The sequence below is a fragment of the Nothobranchius furzeri genome, chromosome 1 (genome assembly GCF_043380555.1).
Source record: "Nothobranchius furzeri strain GRZ-AD chromosome 1, NfurGRZ-RIMD1, whole genome shotgun sequence".
In the NCBI taxonomy this organism is placed as follows: domain Eukaryota; kingdom Metazoa; phylum Chordata; class Actinopteri; order Cyprinodontiformes; family Nothobranchiidae; genus Nothobranchius; species Nothobranchius furzeri.
Window position 1 is genome coordinate 30684593 of NC_091741.1, and position 19045 is coordinate 30703637.

The 19045-nt window shown below is 43.2% G+C and overlaps 2 protein-coding genes across 2 annotated transcripts in view; one reads left to right on the top strand and one right to left on the bottom strand.

Annotated features, from left to right (window-relative positions):
* Nucleotides 1-9380, bottom strand: part of rab33a (RAB33A, member RAS oncogene family) — a 31931-nt gene extending 22551 nt beyond the window's left edge. The window contains exon 1 of the mRNA XM_015955167.3: nucleotides 8880-9380. Within this exon, the coding sequence (XP_015810653.3) occupies nucleotides 8880-9251 (372 nt within the window). The 5' untranslated portion in view covers nucleotides 9252-9380. The remainder of the gene's footprint in view (nucleotides 1-8879) is intronic.
* On the top strand, nucleotides 1723-4715 carry LOC107382745 (uncharacterized). The gene is made up of 2 exons (XM_015955051.3): nucleotides 1723-2749; nucleotides 3621-4715. The coding sequence occupies exons 1-2, from the start codon at nucleotides 1771-1773 to the stop codon at nucleotides 3650-3652; spliced, it is 1011 nt and encodes a 336-aa protein (XP_015810537.3). The 5' UTR covers nucleotides 1723-1770; the 3' UTR covers nucleotides 3653-4715.
* Nucleotides 9381-19045: the final 9665 nt, after the last annotated feature.

A 19045-nucleotide genomic window follows, 5' to 3' on the forward strand; every position in this document is an offset into this window, starting at 1 on the left:
TTGTATTTGCAGGAAAGAAGTGTGTCCTGTTTATTTAAGTATTTTGTGTTTAGAGTTTTTGACGTCTTGTCCATGCGTAGTTCAGTTACGCTCATAGCTGCTAGCCAAAACTCTGGAGTTAAAAGTTTTCTGGCTTTACTAAAATACCTGTCTGTACTTATTTGATTGATGGTAGTTTTACTTTCTATTAAACTCCAAATGTAATCATTTGGCACGTTTCTAATTCATAATTTGTAAGAATGTAATCGGTGATATTAGCATTAGCATTCCTATGGGTTTTTCCATGTATATTAGCATTGCGCTAACCACTCGCTGCCAAATTGCAGCCTTTGGGATTAGAAAATCTCCTTTTGTCACATCACAATTTAATTGCACATGCAGTTAATCGTTCAGCCCTAATATACATGCAGCTCTATGCTAAAAGTGTATTTTCAAAGAGGTAATGATGGATTTCTTTGTAATAGTTGTCCATCTTTCCAACAGAAAGATTTGCCTGGACAAACGTAACGTGATAAAAACGTAACGTGATAACAACGTAACGTGATTACGTAATTCCGTAAGGTTCATGTTCAGCCAATCAACTACTTTCACGTCATCGGCAGTCGACGGACCCCGAGCCGATCTTGCACCCGAGCAGATCTTGTACCGACATAAAGAGGTGGTCTTCCAGTACAGAAACATTATTCAACACCAACCTATAAATCCACAGTATGGTTCTATCTCCATCCAAGGTATTCCCCTTATGGATAAAAGGTGTACCAACCAATTTATTAGACAGTGTTTTACTGATCAACTATACCCTTGTAAAGTCAACAAGAACCACATAATTTACAAATTTGGTAAAAGGACTCTTTATTTAAAACTTCCTGTTCAACCTAAAGTCAAAGAAACACATTTTAAAATTGTAAACAATGTCTATCCCTCAAAGGATCTGCTCAGAAAACGTTTTAACATTGATGATAATTCATGTTCCTTTTGTGGGAAGGATGTTGAAACAACTGATCGTATTTTCTTTGAATGCAACAAGACACGGACGTTTTGGAACTGTTTTGAAAACTGGATTCGACCTCAGATTGGAATCCCATGTCCCATTTCAAGAGATGTCGTCACCTTTGGAGCTCCCCTTCAAACAAACAACCAAGAACTCTGCTACAATCTACTTCTCTGTCTGGCAAAATTCTTCATACATAAACAAAAAATACTGAAATCACCCCCTGTGTTCAATGCATTTGTACATGATTTTAGATTGTATCCAAGATCGCTTAAATGTATCAATAATAACAGCTATGAAGATATGTATAGACTTTTTTGTAGACTGCCTGGAACTGTGTAGTGGTCCCTTGCATTGTTTTTGTTTGCTTTTTGTCCTCCCCCTTTTCACTGACTGTTCGATTCTCATCTGAATACATTGGCAAGTTCGCCTTATTTGTATGTAAATATGCTTTTCTGCAATAACACCCCCCCCCCCCCCCCCCCAAAAAAAAAAGATCTTGTACCGACACCGACGAGGTCCCGCACTCATAAGCATCCTGCCCGTGGATTCGGACACACCCAGCGGGTTAGTTAACAAGCATTTTGAGGGATTGTGAAGAGTAAAACCCAAACACACGCAGCCAAATTTACAGGTTACACACAATTATTTACAATAACAGTCCACTTTATATTGTTTTATTTTGATTTCTAATATAAAACATTACAGACCCGTGATGCGGAAGTGACGTAGCTCCCTGTTGACACCAGTGTTTGTTTACGCGCTGACTGTATTGTAAAATGCCGCATTGTGCTGCTTTTGGATGCAATTTCCAGTCCAAAGGCAACAAGGGGACTGGTGTGAGTTTACACAGCTTTCCTACTGACAAGAAGAGGAGAAAGCAGTGGGAAGATGCCTGTGGAAGGACACAACTTCCAAAAGATCCGCGGCTGTGTTCCCGACACTTTTCTCCTGATGCGTTTGAGGCTTATAGTCGACCACGACTACTCAAAGAGCTCACCGGAGCGGCTGGGTATGAGAGAAGGCTGCAACTAAACGCTTTACCGACCGTTTTCCCTCACAAGGAGCCTAAACGCCCTCGCAAGGAACGTGAAATGCGCGCTAAAAATCATAAAAATCGCCACAGACCAGAGACGCTGGCCGCTGTCCTGAGCCGACAGCCCGCTCCTGCAGCTGCCGCTTCCGGCGAACCATCGGACATGCCACTCGTCACGGATGAAGCTCAAAATTCACCTCTCCCGTCATTAAGTGTAGCAACACAGTATTCTAACTGTACCGATGCTGCCACTCAGACCGATTCAGACATGTCGGATGCAGCGGCGCAGTGGCCAGCTGATGTGCAGCGGGTTGTTACCGGGGAGCACGCTTACGCAGAGAAACGTGGGTTGGATCAGCAGGAAGAGGAGGACACCGGGTGCCTGGGTCTGTTCTCCTCAGGCGATGAATGCAGCGAGAGCAGTCAGCCACTACACAAAAACCCTGATCCTGAATACATTTTAAGCTCATCAGAGCCTTCCCAGAGCTCCCAGGGATCACATGCTTCAACTGCCACTGAAGGAGACAGAGTTTTCCTAGTTTCTGAGGAAAAGTTAAAACAACTACTTCAGCATTGTTTAAACTGTGGTTCCTTGATTGCTCCTGAAGATGTGAAAGAGCTGCAAAAGGAGGGATCACCGTTGACGTTGGAGCTCACATGTGCAAAAGGCTGTAGTGACAGGTGGCAGCCTCAGCCTACTCTGAGTGGGACCAAGGGGAAAGGTAACATGCTTTTGGCAGCCTCAGTTTTCTTTAGCGGCATCCATTTAGCTACATTTAAAAGTTTTTATGACAACATGAACCTCAAAACAATATGTGAATACACATATGCAACACTGAGGAAGAGATTTGCGTTTCCTGTTGTTGGGAAAACACGGGCAAAAGAGCAGAGTGCAGTCTTCACCAACATGAAATCTCAAGAAGAAGTTGTACTCTGTGGAGATGGGCGCTGCGACTCACCTGGCCACTCAGCCAAGTACTGCACATACACCTTTTTAGATGTGCAGAGTCAAAAGACTGTGATATATTCTACCAGAGAGTCTTTCAGACGGACAGGGGGCGGGGCTACACATAGAGATCGGACTGCTGCCAGGTTGCAATATGTTTGTTTTATTTGTCTTTATGCCAAGTTCATCATTCTTTTTATCTCTCACCTTTAAATCTTCGATTATTATCTATTATTATTTTAAAAACGATGTATCTGTCTCTAAACCATACAGCTAAAACCAGTCTGTGGGCAAAAATTCCACAACAAGTCTCATGATGCTCCTATAGAAATAGGATGAACCTTTCCCAGTGGCCTAGTGGTAGAGTGTCCGCCCTGAGACTGGGAGATCAGGGTTCGATTCCTGGTCGGGTCATACCAAAGACTTTGAAAAAATGGAACCCAATGCCTCCCTGCTTGACCCTCAGCATTAAGGGGTTGGATTGGGGGGTTAAACCACCAAATAGTTCCCGAGTGCGGCGTGTCTGCAGCTCACCGCTCCCCCAGGGGATGGGTCAAATGTGGAGAACAAATGTCGCACACACACCTGTGTGTGTGACACCTAATGGGACTTTAACTTTAACTTTCTATGCTTTTGTTTTTGAACAGGCTGTTTACCGAGATGGGGAGCGTGTTGGTGAACCCAAGTTCAAAATCTCCTGGAGCAAAGTCCACAAGAGATTCAGAGCAAGACCAGAAGGACTGTGGACACATGGAGGCTATGGTGGCCGACGTTCTCTCCTCTGCGTCAGATTAAACCAGGACATGGACATGAGAGACACTCAAGCACATATCATGGCTGCCCAGATCACTGATCATTGCTCAAACACAGCAGTTCTCACGTTTCTAGCAGTTCAAGCGTCGTTACAAACATATGATGAGCACATCGTCATGTTTTACATCCACATTGAATTTAATTTTAGGAATGCAAGGACACATTCTAAAAAGCATAAAACAGATTTTAGCGCTGCAGGCTACATTTTGTCTAAACATTTTATTTTTGACTGGTAACATTTGTTTCATACACTACTTTGCTTAACATTGCATAACTGAAACTGAAAAGTTAAAAGATTGAAAGTGATTAAAGTGCCCCTGATAGAATGGATTCAGTTGTTCAGCTGTTTAAATGTTATTGAAATCTCTCCATGATTCATCTACTTCTGCATCATCACTGTCTACATCCTTAAAGCCTGTATAGATTCCACTTGGTTCTGGGTAGAAACGTCTTATTCAGTGAACTGCACATGCAGGAATGACTCTTCTACCCAGTCTGCCATGCATCCACCATGTAAACTGAGGCGTCTCTGTTAGACCTGCAACCATAGCATTCATTAAAAAGGTGAATTTATGACATAACACTAGACTGTTGTCCTTAAACAATAAAAATGTTATTGTGGGTATAAATCAATATTGTACACTGTTGTCTATTTCACTTTATATCTGTATTTTCTGAATTGAATTACAAAACTTGGCTGATCCAACACAAATGCCCTTTTGTAAATACTGTGTGCACCTTAGTCCACTGTCTTAAACTACAAACGTGGCCTGAAGCAGGACAGTAATGTTCCAAATTCAGACGGATAATTAACAGTAACTTTTATGGGTTTTCATCTGAAGACTTGGGTTACTGATTGCAGCTAATACATAGATAAATAGCTTTCATAGTATTCATCCATCCATTTTCAGCCGCTTCTCCGGAGTCGGGTCACGGAGGCAGCAGCCTAAGTCGAGAGGCCCAGACTTCCCTCTCCCCAGCCACTTGGGCCAGCTCTTCCAGGGGAAATTCCAAGGCGTTCCCTGGCCAGGTGAGAGACATAGTCCCTCCACCGTGTCCTGGGTCTACTTTTAGGCTTCCTCTCGGTTGGATGTGCCCAGAAAACCTCACCAGGGAGGCGTCCGGACCAGATGCCAGCGCCACCTCAACTGGCTCCTCTCGATGTGGAGGAGCAGCAAATCTACTCTGAGCCCCTCCCGGATGACCGAGCTTCTCACCCTATCTCTAAGGGAGAGCCCAGCCACCCTGCGGAGAAAACTCATTTCAGCCGCTTGTATCCGTGATCTCGTTCTTTCGGTCACTACCCAAAGCTCATGACCATAGGTGAGGGTAGGAACGTAGATCGACCGGTAAATCGAGAGCTTCGCCTTCTGACTCAGCTCTCTCTTCACCACGACAGACCGGTACAACGCCGCATCACTCCAGATGCAGCACCAATCCGCCTATCGATCTCACGCTCCAGTTGTCCCTCACTCCTGAACACGACCCTGAGATACTTAAACTCCTCCACTTGGGGCAGGACCTCATCCCTGACCCGGAGAAGGCATTCTACCCTTTTCTGACTCAAGACCGTGGTCTCAGATTTAGAGGAGCTGATTCTCATCCCAGCTGCTTCACACTTGACTGCAAACCGCTCCAGCGAAAGCTGGAGATCACCCATGCTTTCGTTCTTTTTTTAAACACAGAAACAGTTTTGTTTACCTGTTTGTAGCTACGGTTTCGCCATTTATGGACATGAAAATCACCAGGCAGACCGACGGGACCCTAAACATAAACACATACAGGAAACCAACACACACAGACCAATATCTATTATGGACATCAGAACACCCCACCATACACAAAATGTCAGTAATCAGAACATTATATCACCGAGCAAACATGGTAACAGAAGAGAGAGACCGTAAACAAGAGGACAAACACATACAACACGCTTTAAAGACCTGCAGATACCCGACATGGGCAATAAACAAAGGAAAACAACAAACAAAAACAGAAAGCAAAGAACAACCCAAAAAAAGAACCAGAAACCCAGAAAGACAAGAACCAAAACCAGTGATAACCCTACCATACATCAGAGGCATAACGGAAAAAATAAGAGCAACAATGAAAAAACACAACATAAACACACCAACAAAACCATACACAACAGTTAGAAACAGACTAGTACACCCAAAAGACAAAATATCAGCTGGACTTAAATGTGGAGTCATCTACGAAATCCCATGCAAACTCTGCAATAAAACATACGTAGGAGAAACCGGACGCCAACTCAACACACGGACAATAGAACACAGAAAGGAGTGCGAGAAAGAGGCAAACCGTAAACACACAAGAGCAGCAAAAGAAGAAGCAGAAAGCACAATAAAAAAGTCAGCCGTAACAGATCATTGCTTAAGAGAAAACCATATAATGGACTGGGACAACACACGGATCATAACCACCGAACAACAAAAATACAAAAGATGGATCAAGGAAGCAATCGAGATAAGGAGACGTGGATGTGGGACCATGAACAGGGACGACGGAGTTTACACGCTGAACCACGCATGGGACTGCATCGTCGGAGAGGGGAGAGCGGGCAGTAGAGGGCGACAACGTCCTCTGCTGCCCGCAGATAAACGGAGAAGGAAGTGACGCGCCACCATCAGCGTCAGCCTGAAGAAGCCGGCAGCTGTTCGGCGAAACCGTAGCTACAAACAGGTAAACAAAACTGTTTCTGTGTTTAAAAAAAGAACGAAAGCATGGATTTACAAAGACACAGCAAGAACACACCTAAGAAGCTGGAGATCACGTTCTGATGAAGCCAACAGGACCACATCATCTGCAAAAAGCAGAGACCTGATCCTCAGGCCACCAAAACGGATTACCACTTTCATAGTAATAATATAGAAAACTATCATGGTCCTTCTATAGATTTGTCAATTAAATGTGTGCTAAATAAGAGCGTTATGTGGTTTAAGTTCATACATTATGTTCTGGGGGGCAGGAAATGATTCAAATAGTCAGAAATCAGTCTCAGTTTGATACATGATACTCTTTATTTAACACATCTTAAATATAATGCGGGACAACTAAGCTCTGGACAGCTCCGTAGCTGCTCATATCTGACCGGCAGGAGGCTCAATCAGGACAGCCCCGACATTATATTATAGTGATTAGCAGAGGCTACCTATTAGTGACCCGGTTCCGATTGGGTAGGGCAGCACTCTCCCAGTCATGGAGGCTGACGAGGGCAGCCCATAAGACGTCTTGGTTGAGGCAAACTGCATCAAAGTTTTCATGTGCAATGATGCACGGGATATCTGCATAAATGATTAAAGTCGTTTTACTGAATATCCCAATCATCTGTAAAATACACTACGGGTGTTTCTCAAGGTCAAGGCGCCTGGCCTCGCGAGGCAATGTCTTGCGAGGCCAGGCGCCTTGCTTACAAGGACACGGTCCTTCCTTGGTCAAAGAATAGGGTAAATGGAACAGACCTGCATCATGTGACCAAGGCGGTCACGTAACATCACGTGACATGGGAGATAATGTTATATTTTATACGTATTAGTGTCAATATAAATATATAACAAGCCTTTTACGTTTTAAATTGTGTATATATTTGTTAACTTAAATATGTAAGTGAGTTACTACCCGCAAGTCACCAAAGCTGCAACTACTAAGCAACCACGGATAACTTCTTTGGATCTAAAAAAGACATTTTAAATTAGCTGACTTACTTTTAAACTTGAAATTTGTCCCCGAAGTAGCTGCCGGCTTCTGATCCGCCATCCTTTTGAAAATACCGCGGTGTATTCTGGGTAATTTTTGACCAAGGCTAGTCAACAAGACTTCTCCTGTGTATCCTTGCTCAGCTAGCTAAACGGCTAAGAAACGGAGAACACACGCCTCAGTAGAACATGAAGAAACACGTCTTGGCGGCTCCTGATGACGTATCTCCTAGGCAACCGGGGCGGGGCCAAGACATCAAGGCGAGGTTCCTTGGCATTGAGAAACACCCTACAACTCTGGATGCTAAAATTCTCCAAAATCATTCATAATTGAATAAGTTTGATCACACGATAGCTTACCGTTAACTTCTGCTGACAGAAATGTGAGCTCTTAACAACAAACACTCTCCCTCTCGGTTACCATGGAGACGCATTTGCCGCACACGCACCACCGGTTTTGTCCTGCACTCGCTTCATCCCGCCCTTCCTGCTCGTCATGTTGACGCTCGTTTTGTGAAACATCATCAGTGATGTCATCATTAATGTTTCACTCTGGTTCAAAGTGAAAAGACTGATCAGATGACATGTTGTCGCTGAACAGTCCCTACAGGGTCCCAAAGCCGGCCGGTGCAACCGAGGTATAACCATATGACGTCACTACCCAGAGTGCATTGCGAAACTAACAACAATGGCGACCTACGAGTTAAACTATTTTTTACAAACGTTATAAAAATGAAGACATCAAAAAGTTTTTTACACCACTTTAACTTAACTGATACTAACATTTATCTTTTAAGAACCGCAAAGTTTTGTAACCTGGGTTCCTTTAAAGACTGCAGCAGGCTTGATGTTAGCCGCATCTGGACTAGTGGTTAGCTCGTCAGTCTTGAAAGATGTTAACCATTTCTCTGAACTGGGGCTGTTCACGAAGATTACAGTTTTACATAAAAACACACCATAAAATGAATCATGAACTTTATGTAAAAATAAACGTATCTCTGCTTTTTAGGTCTTTTTATTGTAGTTTAATCAAAAGTATAAAATAATGAAGGTGATGAAAGTTTTCTTCATCTGTTCCTCTTTTTGTGATTTTTGTGCTTTTTTGTGCATGAATGTCTACACTGCTAACTCTATTAATTGCCTGCACTGCCAGCCATTGTTCTGCTGTTGATTGCAAAGCCTGAGAGGCTTTAATCCTGCTGAGGAGGACTACACCAACATGCTGGAACATTAAACTCATCAGGAGGTTTCCTAGTTGTTGTGGATAGAGAGGTTTGATTTTCACAGATAATGGGTCGTGTCAGGTCTAAGCTGCAGCTGATCAACAGAGGGAGAGTAGGAGGAAAGCTGGACCTCCAGCATCTCTGTTGCTTTTACCTTAATGGTTTCTCCTTCTATCTCCACCGCCTTCTCCCTGAAATCCACTCCGATCGTGGCCTCGGTCTTGTCAGGGAAGCTTCCCCCGGTGAAGCGGAAGGTTAGGCAAGTCTTCCCCACGTTGGAGTCCCCGATGACGATGATCTTAAAGATCCGCGTCTGGATGCTCATCTCCAGGGAGGAGGTGCTCAGGTCCACGGAGGAGGTGACGCTAGGGGCGGCATCAGTGCCGCTGCTGGCTCGGCTCCTGCTGGCTCTGTGGAAGTCCATGGAGGATGTCAGGATGGTCACATTGTCGTCGGCTCGGTTTCTCCTGATTTTTCCTCCTCCTCCGCTCGCAGCGCGGCTCTCCTCCGGGGAATCCTTGGTCATTATTGCCGGAGAAGGCGATGCGCAGCTCGGTGTGTGGAGAGAAGTGGGGGAGGATGGGTGAGTGACGGGAGGGGGAGAAAAGGGAGGGTGGAGGACACCAGAGATGCTTTCAGCTGATGGCAGCCTTAAAGGGAGAGAACATTCACTCAGAGGCGGAAATTGAGATTTCATTTAGGGGTGGGGGTGGGGGGTGGGGGGGGGGGGGGGGGGCTGTTAACGGAGCGGAGCTCCATCAAGGGGCGGAGCTTAATATCAGAGGAGGCTTCAATTACCCAAAGGGGAGTCTAAAGCCGGGCCAGCCGGGCAGTCACTGTGTGACTTCTGGCCGTTTTGAGGCGATTCACTAATCTGGCAAGCCAGACAAAATAAATAGGTACCGTAAATCCTCTAATATTAGCCTGTATTTAATTAAATGCCGGGTATCACATTTTGGCCGGTGTCGGAGTCGGCGGAGGTGAATAATGGCCGTTTTTTTATTGTGGCCGGGTGGAATGTGGTAACAAGCAAGTAGGGGGGGGGGGGGCGGTTGTGTCATCCGTCTCACTTTTGATTTGCCATGATAGACCGCGAGGGTAACTAACCGTGCGGAGACGAAGAGGAGGCGAAAATTTGATATCAAGTTCAAAGAGAACGTGCTGATTATGCTGCAGAACACTCTGGGGAGCAGTAGCAGGGGTTGTATGAACTAGTCACTAGTCGACTTCACCGCTCTATAGTGACTTGTTATGCCTGTCATCGACTAGTCGCTGTCATGTGATAATGACCGTCAAGATGGCAGTCCACGGAAAAGACAGCAGCCTGCTGTCAGCAGGTGACAAGCTCCTGCGCGTCGGGGGGGCAACGCGCTGTGCCAGAGCGTCGGTACTGGCACCCGCCGTAAAACGGACATTTAACTAAATTGTGACCTTTACCCTCTTGCAATTTAACCTTCCCCTCACCCCCATCCTAACCTTAACCAGCTTGCGCATGCAAAGCTCTGATTGTTGACGCGCTCCAGACATCTGCGTCCTGAGCACGGCCACAGTAACATTATCAAATCAGGTGTCGCCACCTCAAAAACTAATTTAACACGCGATCGTTCATGTCGGCTCATTTCCTTTTATGTTTTCTGTCTTTTATTCTTTTATTTGTGCCTGATGTGTTTCTCTGCTGTGGATCAGGGCGCATCACCTGTTTTGTCCTCGGTGACGCACCTCACTGATGTGGCCAGCAAGCGCTCCACTGTTTTTGCGGTCGGTAGATCTTTTAGAACTGCAGTTCAAAGGTAACTCATAAGGTGAATGTATATGAACCCAGGTAGCAGTTTCTCTTTAGGACTGAGAGGAGATGCAGGAAGATAATAAACAGGCAGGTAGGGTTGTCACGATACTAAAATTTCAAACTCGATTCGATACTTGAAAAAAATACTCGATGCTCGATTTCGATACTATTTAAAAACACCCATTTATCGAACAAGTTTATTCAAAAAATAACATTCCTCAATTTATATTACAAAAATTAAATGTTAAGAATTAAGTGTATTAAGTGCTTAAACCTTTCAAGTATCAGCATTTTTTAAAACGTGCATACAAAAACTGGTGAAAGTTAACACTTTAAATCATGAATTGTCTCACTATATATACACTATTTGCAGAGTGATGTTTTGCTGCTTAAACTCTGTTTAAGGTGCATTTTTGTCATAAGATGTAATGCCATATGTTTTGTTCTGTACTTCTGAACAACTGTGTTGGTCTATAAAGGAGAAAACGAATTTCTCCACAGTAGGACAAAGGTACATCTACCGGTAATCTTAATAAAAACAGACTGGCGCACGGCAGTGACGTCATTAAAAGCGCCGGTTAGATTAGCCGCAGCTAGTCTGTTCACGCCTAGAAATCCCAGACCCGCTCCAAACGAACAGGGGAATCACGTTAATGATTCCTAACAAAACCTTTCGACATGAAGATGTTTTGGTGCAGATAATGTCTTATTTCGAGGCTGCACCATGGGTGCCCGTCCGCACCCGTTATATGGATATACACTGACGGCGATTCGCCGATGGATCTACGGTAAATACCCCGGGGAATCCAAGTAGCACCAAAGTTGTCAGCGTGAGTAAACAAACGTACTGCATGCTAGAAATTAAGTCCGGGTTGCAATAAACGGGAGTTTCCTTTAAGCACATAAGCGTGAATATACAACTACGTGTCGGACTTGGTATGCTAATTAAGTTGGGCTGTGAAGCGCCTCCCAAATTCGCTGTTTATGTTTTTGTTTATTTATTTGGCAGACAAAACTTGGATCGGAGACAACTCGCGTGGGAAATTGTAATGTAGCCATGCGGCGTCTTCTTCTGTTTGTCTGGGAGGTGGAGGCTGCTTTACGGCATCTGGCTGTCGTGCGTGTCGGTGTACTTGAAGAAGGTTGTGTATAATAGTCCATAATATCGATACCACAGGGATGGAATATCTCATTTAGATACCACTTTTAGCATCGATTTATATCTAGGTATCAATTTTTTTGACAACACTACAGGCAGGACAGAAAAATAGTCAAATAAAAACAAGTTAGTTTTTTTACCTGCTGGTTGCAACAAACAGACACCATTGAAGGTAATCAGAAGTGAGGAACAGAAAATGAAATAATTATTTTAATGTTTAGAGCAGCAGGAATTCCGAGAGGCTGCAGGCGCATCAGTGAGTTTGTGGCCGCTGCGCAGGGGGAGGGGGGAGAGGGCTGAAGCAGGGGGAGGGGGGAGAGGGCTGAAGCAGAAACTACCGTTGTTAAAAGAAATGTGTTTAACTTTGAAAATGTGGGCGCAATTTTAATTGTCAAAAACTCCAACAAACCATTAGTTCATTTTGCTCAAATAGAAATTGAGGCCTGCCTCTAATACTGGTCCTCCTTCCAATAAAGGCCTGGAGCTTGATGAGCTTGAGTCAAAAACAGGCCCGGGCCTGTATTAGAGGATTTACGGTAAGTCTGGCATGACAACGCTCCATTGACGGTTCTCGTCATGGGGTGGGTTCTACTGTTGTCTTTCAAACAATCCACGCATGCTACTGGACAACTAACAACTTGACGTACTCACCGCAACAGATGTCGATAAACAAGGCAGTCTGCTGTTGAAAAAGGCGAAAATACTGTACATGCTTTTTCTAAATAAAAAACGTGAATACATCCATTTGTCCAAATAGTTCAAAATTGATGTAAAAGCTGTCTCAAACAAGCTGTCACCATTTTGTTCCCCATCATCAAATCATAAGGAGTCTAAGTCACGCCTATCAACTTCCGGACCACGGGTCCCCGGAAGAACAAAAACATGAATGCAAGTCAACGGGACTAAAAACGCTATTTTCTAGTTCCGCTTGTTTTGTGCCATGGATTTCACATATGTCTGTGAATCTTAAAGATGCATTTTGATACCAAGAAAGCGCTTATTTTCGAACAGGGGGAAACGTTATTTTACGTTTTATGTGAAAATAAGTCCAGGACTACAAATCACGCATCGTCTTCGAACCAGACAGGAAGAAAACTGAATTCAGCAAACTTCAAATCCTTCCTTCAGGAGGAAAGAACCACCAGAAATCTGGCCATGTGGTAGTAGCAGCTACGCTACTTACTAGCGCCTCTGCTAGTAAAAGCCAAACATTAGCATTGGCAACTCCACAACATGGCAACATGGTTTTATTTCTGGAGATAAAACATCAACTTTTCATAGCAAATAGAGTCAGTGGTAGAGTCGCCTTGTTGTTAGCCAATCAGAGGCTAGATGTCCGAAAATTAAGATATATGACTCCAAATCCTGCTGCTTTCTGCTCCAGAGTGTTCACAAGGTATTTGTTTAAACTAGAGACCACTGGAACTGTTTTATAAAAGTGGATTTCATATCAAGACCCCACTGTCTACCTGGTAGTGGGGCTAATGAAGAAGTTTCCATCCGTCTTCAGTTCCAGTCACACGTGCCTAAAATCAGACACGAAATCAACTCAAACTGGACAACATAACAGGTTGCAGACCCCTGGTACACTTTAATACTTTAAGTTATGAGTCCCACCTGCAGTTGAAAAGCATTGTTGATGCAGACTGTACTTCGGTGTGCAGCGCAGATATTTTCCACTCAGAAACGAGGGCAGATTTTCTCACCAGCTCTGGTCAAACGACTCTGTCATATTATTACATTCCATGAAACAACATACAGTTGGATTGCAGCCTTTCCAGATTCCAGCATAACCTGTTCAAATCAATAAGTTTGATTGCTTCTTAACGTGAATGATTTGGTTTTAAACTGGAAATCAACATATCTCATTACGTCGTGTTTAGAAAGCATTTAACCAGGTTAAAAGCTGCACAAATCTTTCACTGCTGTAACGTCCAGCAATGGTCAGTTTAGGAACTGTTTGACCGTCCAACATCTGGTCAAAAAGGAGACACGAGACTGCACGTAATCCCTTTAAACCAGCATGCCTTCTTCACTCCAGCTGGAGGTCAGAGCCTGCAGCTCTGACAGAGATAATGAAATCATAACAATAACATTCTCTCCTTCCAAGGTCCCTCACAGAGCAACTCTTTTATCTAAACTCCTTGCCTCACAGAAGAAAGAAGATTTTTAAAATTAAATATGAACTTCTGAAATTTACAAGCTAGATAATCATTAAATAAATGTTTGTTTATTGCTACTTATAATAATTATAAAACAATGAAATGTTTCATTTATCTGTGCTCAGTGATTGTTCAGCATGTTTACTTGACAAGGTCATAACCATATTGCACTCACACAAGAACAAAGTAAGGTAAAGTTAAATCCATGACACATAATTAGCCTTCGCCCCAGATCAGAGCCTCCGGATCAAAGAAGGCGTCGTGTTTCTGAGATTCTTGGTAATATCCTCAAACTTGTCAGCTTTTGGTTGTCTACACATTCATAACATCATAAAATTAAAACTAGATCACTCTGGTTATTCTTGAGTTCTAGAGAAGCTTCAGACCGGCCACTTGTAGCTAAACCTCTTTAACCATCAAAGATTTTGACACGTCGTCAAAACCTTTAAAACCTTTTTCGCACCTGCGAAGGTGAAACAACAAGATAGTTCCTGCAGAATACGCTGGTGTTGTTCCAGACGCTCAGTTCCATCCGTCTGTCGTGACCCGAGACATCTCTGGACTGAAAGGATCGGTACCACGGTACTCTACACCCCTCCGGTGCCAGCGGTCATCCGACCTCTCTGACTTTCGGATCCACCAAGAGGGTCTCTGAATACGGGTAATGTAGACACACAGATAGCGTCTGATGTGGGTTTTGATAATAATCAACCTCATAGCTTAACGCAAACCAAATTCTTTTACATCCAGAACTCAGCTCTCCTAGATAAGGAAGTTCTGACCAACATCGCATTCACACATACGTTCCTGCTCATCACCTTTAGTTCCATCCACTCACAGTAAATAATAGTTAACCAATTTGTCAAGTTTTAGTTGTTTGTAAAATAAATTCTTACTTTTATAAACCTGACTGTTTCTTGAATCAAAACTAAGTGTGTACAATTCCCTAATGAATAAAGAATCCTAGAATCTTCTGATTAAACACAATAAAAGACCAGGCAGGGTATATTCTATATTTAGATAGAGAATCCCAGCTTAATGGTCACAAGTAGAGCTTAATATGTATACTGAGCTAAAGTACCCAGTTTATTCAAGCCTACACTGCTCACGCTGAAAGCTGACATGACATGCAAGAGCTGAAAATAATAATGAGCATTAGAGCGTCTCCATCACTGATGGAAAAGAAGCTCGTTGAGACTCGTCCAGTTGTGGTGCTTCTTTAGAACCAGTTACCCATGAAAACAGATCAGTCTTGATATCAAAACAGAAACTGCTCCTCACCTCTTTGCACAGGATCCAAGTTCTGCAGTGTGTTTGAACTGTTTTCCTTTAGTCTCGGTGCAGAAAACACACACACACACACACACACACACACACACACACACACACACACACACACACACACACACACACACACACACACACACACACACACGCGCGTGTGTGCGCTACTGACTGTGTTGAACAATCTCTCCTTCATAGAAATGCATGCCCACATCATCTCCTGCTCACACAGACACACAGCAGCAAACACACTTTGCAGAGTTGAACAATCCCAAGGCTTCAGTCTGACAAAGCTCCGTTCATCCTCAGTAAAAGGCCTGCTTGTCTGACAGCAATGCACTGTGGGACATTCTGATGAACACAAACTGACACTAAAATATACAGTTCATTTACATGAGATGGATCACACACACACACACACACACACACACACGCACACACACACACACACACACACACACACACACACACACACACACACACACACACACACACACACACACACACACACACATACACACACACACACACACACACACACACATACACACACACACACACACACACACACACACACACACACACACACACACACACACACACACACACACACACACACACACAATTTGTTGGTTTTAAACTGCCATGGGTGCTATTACGCACCACAGTTTTGCATCCGTCACTATTGTTTACATGTTTATGAGAATACAAATTGAATAAATTAAATAGCATGTATATTTTGAACAAATGCATTTTTACTTTTTTCCCGGTGGTCATAAAGGGATGGACAGGGCCAGCAACACTCAGGTGGGCTGTGGTGTTGTAATGATGATCGATTAGTATTAAAGGCCCAAAGTGTGGCAAGAAAATGTCCCCCACACCATTACACCACCACCACCAGCATGAATCGTTAATACAAGACAGGATGGATCCATGCTTTCATGTTGTTGACGCCAAATTCTGACCCTACCATCCGAATGTCGCAGCTGAAATCGAGACTCATCTGACCGGGCAACATTTTTTCCATCTTCTATTGTCCAGTATTGGTGAGCCTGTGAGAGTTGTAGCCTCAGTTTCCTGTTCTTAGTTGACAGGAGCGCCACCCGGTGTGGTCTTCTGCTGCTGCAGCTCATCTGCCTCAAGGTTCCACGAGTTGTCGCGTTCAGAGATGCTCTTCTGCATACCTTGGTGGTTATCTGAGCTACTGTTGCCTTTCTATCAGCTCAAACCAGTCTGGCCATTGTCCTCGGACCTCTGACATCAGCAACGCTTTTTCGCCCACAGAACTGCCGCTCTCTGGATGTTTTCCCTTTTTCGGACCAAGCCAAGCCAACTTTATTTATAAAGCACTTTAAAAACAGCCCTCACTGACCAAAGTGCTGAACATAAAAACATAAAAGCATAAAACAGAATAAAATAGAATAGAAGAAGAAGAAGATATTGCCTCTCAAGATAAAAATCACGAGGCGCTTCACGAAAACAAAAATTGTAAAAATATGAAAAAGCATTTAGAAAATGTTTAAAAATATATGAAAATGAGCAAAAAATAGACAATTGTGATTAAAAATGTTAAGAAAGAGAGAGAGTGAACAGGAAAGAGGGAAACCAGTGGATCCTGAGGAAGGTGGAATAGGTGGGGAGAGCAGAATAAAGAGAGAGAGGTGAAGAAGGTCATACAAAAGCCAGCTTGAACAAGTGAGTCTTCAGCTGCTTTTTAAAGGAGACCACTGAGTCCACTGATCTCAGGCTCAGGGGGAGAGAGGTCCAGAGTCTGGGGGCCACAGCAGCAGATGATCTGTCACCTTTGACCTTTAGCACAGAATGCAGTATAAAAGTTAAAAGCACACTAAAATAAAACACTAAAATCAAATACAAATCCAAAACTTCACATGGTGTCGAAAGCCAAGCTAAAAAGGTGGGTCTTTAAAGATGATTTAAAAGTTTCCAGTGAGGAGGCCTTTCAAATATGTGCCGGCAAAGAGTTCCACTGTCTGGGTGCAGCAACAGCGAGACCCTATCCTCTGAGCTTACGCTGTGTCCTTGGAACGTCCAGCAGCAACTGGTCAGATGACCTGAGCGACTGAGAGGAGGAGTGAATGTGCAGCTCAGAGAGGTAGGACCATCCTCAGTAAACCCTAGAGATGGTTATGCGTGACATTTCCAGAAGATCAGCAAATTTGGACTCGTAATGTGACCTGAGGGGACAGGGCCTTTTCTGCTGTGGATCCCAGACTATGGAACAATCTTACTCTGTCTACAAGGATGGCTAAGTCTTTGAATTAATTTAAGTCTCTTTTAAAAACTCACCTTTTTAACTTGGCTTTTAATCTGGGTTGAGCGGAAACACATCATGTTGGTTTGTTATTGTGATTAGTGTTTTAATTTCTTTTATGTAGTCATTTCTAACCAGTCCTGTCTTATTTGTTTTATCATAGTTACTGTGTTTTATTTGTCATGTTTTTAAGTGTACAGCACTTTGGTCACTTCCGAGTGGAAAACGCTCAACAAATAAAGGTTGGTTGATTGACACACCAGCCTATTTGGCACCAACAACCATGCCACGTTCAAAGTCCCTTAAATCGCCTTTCTTCCCTACTCTGAAGCTCGGGTTGAACTGCTGCAGATGGTCTTAATCATGTCAACATGCCTAAATGCAGTGAATCGCTACCTTGGAATGGCTGATTACTAATTTGTGTTAACGAGCAGTTGGACAGGTGTACACAATAAAGTGGCCGGTGGGTGTATATGGGAAGAACAGTTGGAGCTAACCATCATTGTGTTGAAATGGTCTGGTTCACAACTGATGCAAATATGATGCAAATTAATAAATAATTTAACTGTTCGCCAAACGTCATCATTACAGGTTAACCCTTTGATGCTTAAGGGTCACTACAGGTACTCAAAATTGTTATTTATTTATTTTTGCTATTAAGCACAGCTGTTGAAGACTTTATTGCATGTGAGCCCCTCCATTTGGACTTCAGTAAGCCAAGCCAACATATTTCATGATCAGAATGCACGCTGTCCACTGAGATGCACATGTAATAAATTATGTGTAAATTAACAAAATGTTACAAAAATATTTGTTGGAATTTTTTTCATTCACACCTAAAGATGAATGAAAAAAATTGTTTAAAAAATCATGGTTGAAGATTTCATAATTCATGCATCACAGGGTTAAACTACAAATTCAGAATTTTCTACCAAACCCCTGAATGTAAAACATGCAAATGTCTGCATGTCATACAAAAGCTAAAACATAACATCACTGCTGCTGCTTTGGTCTCCAGGCCAGCAGGACCCACCCCCCAAGGGGGAAACTCCGCCTGCTGACAGTGAAGTCAAAGCAGAAGTGACAAAATTGCACTTCTCCCTGATCCACTAGGGGCAATATCCAGAAAGCAGCAGGTGTCCATTGACTCCTACGTTAAAAATTCTAACTACACAGCAGAAATAAACAAGTTTATAGCCTGCCTGGCTGGAAAAACATTTTAGGTTAAAAGTGACAGTGTGTAATTTTCTCCATTAATTTCTGGAAATATCCATCGAGTTTTTTTTAAAAAGGAATAAAAAGATGTCCAGCCATTGGAAAATATTGGAGGCTCCACGCTTTATATATTTTAGAATTGATTTTTATGGTTATATGGCGCAAAGCCCCCAATATTTTTCAGAAACTAGTGTCTAGGTGCAGCAGGCACACTCTGGTGTCTAAAGCTAGTTTTCCAGGAGCACTACTCAGCATGAAACAGGTTTGAGGCTGCTCACCTGAGTGTAGGGCTGGGTAATAAATCTAAAATTTATCGTTATCAAAATTTCTGACTTTTATCGAGATAATTGTTCCCATGTCAACAAATTGATAATAAAAAGTAAAATGAAAAGATGTGTGTAAGTTGGCAACGTTCATGTCCCTTTAAGAAGCTGTACCACAT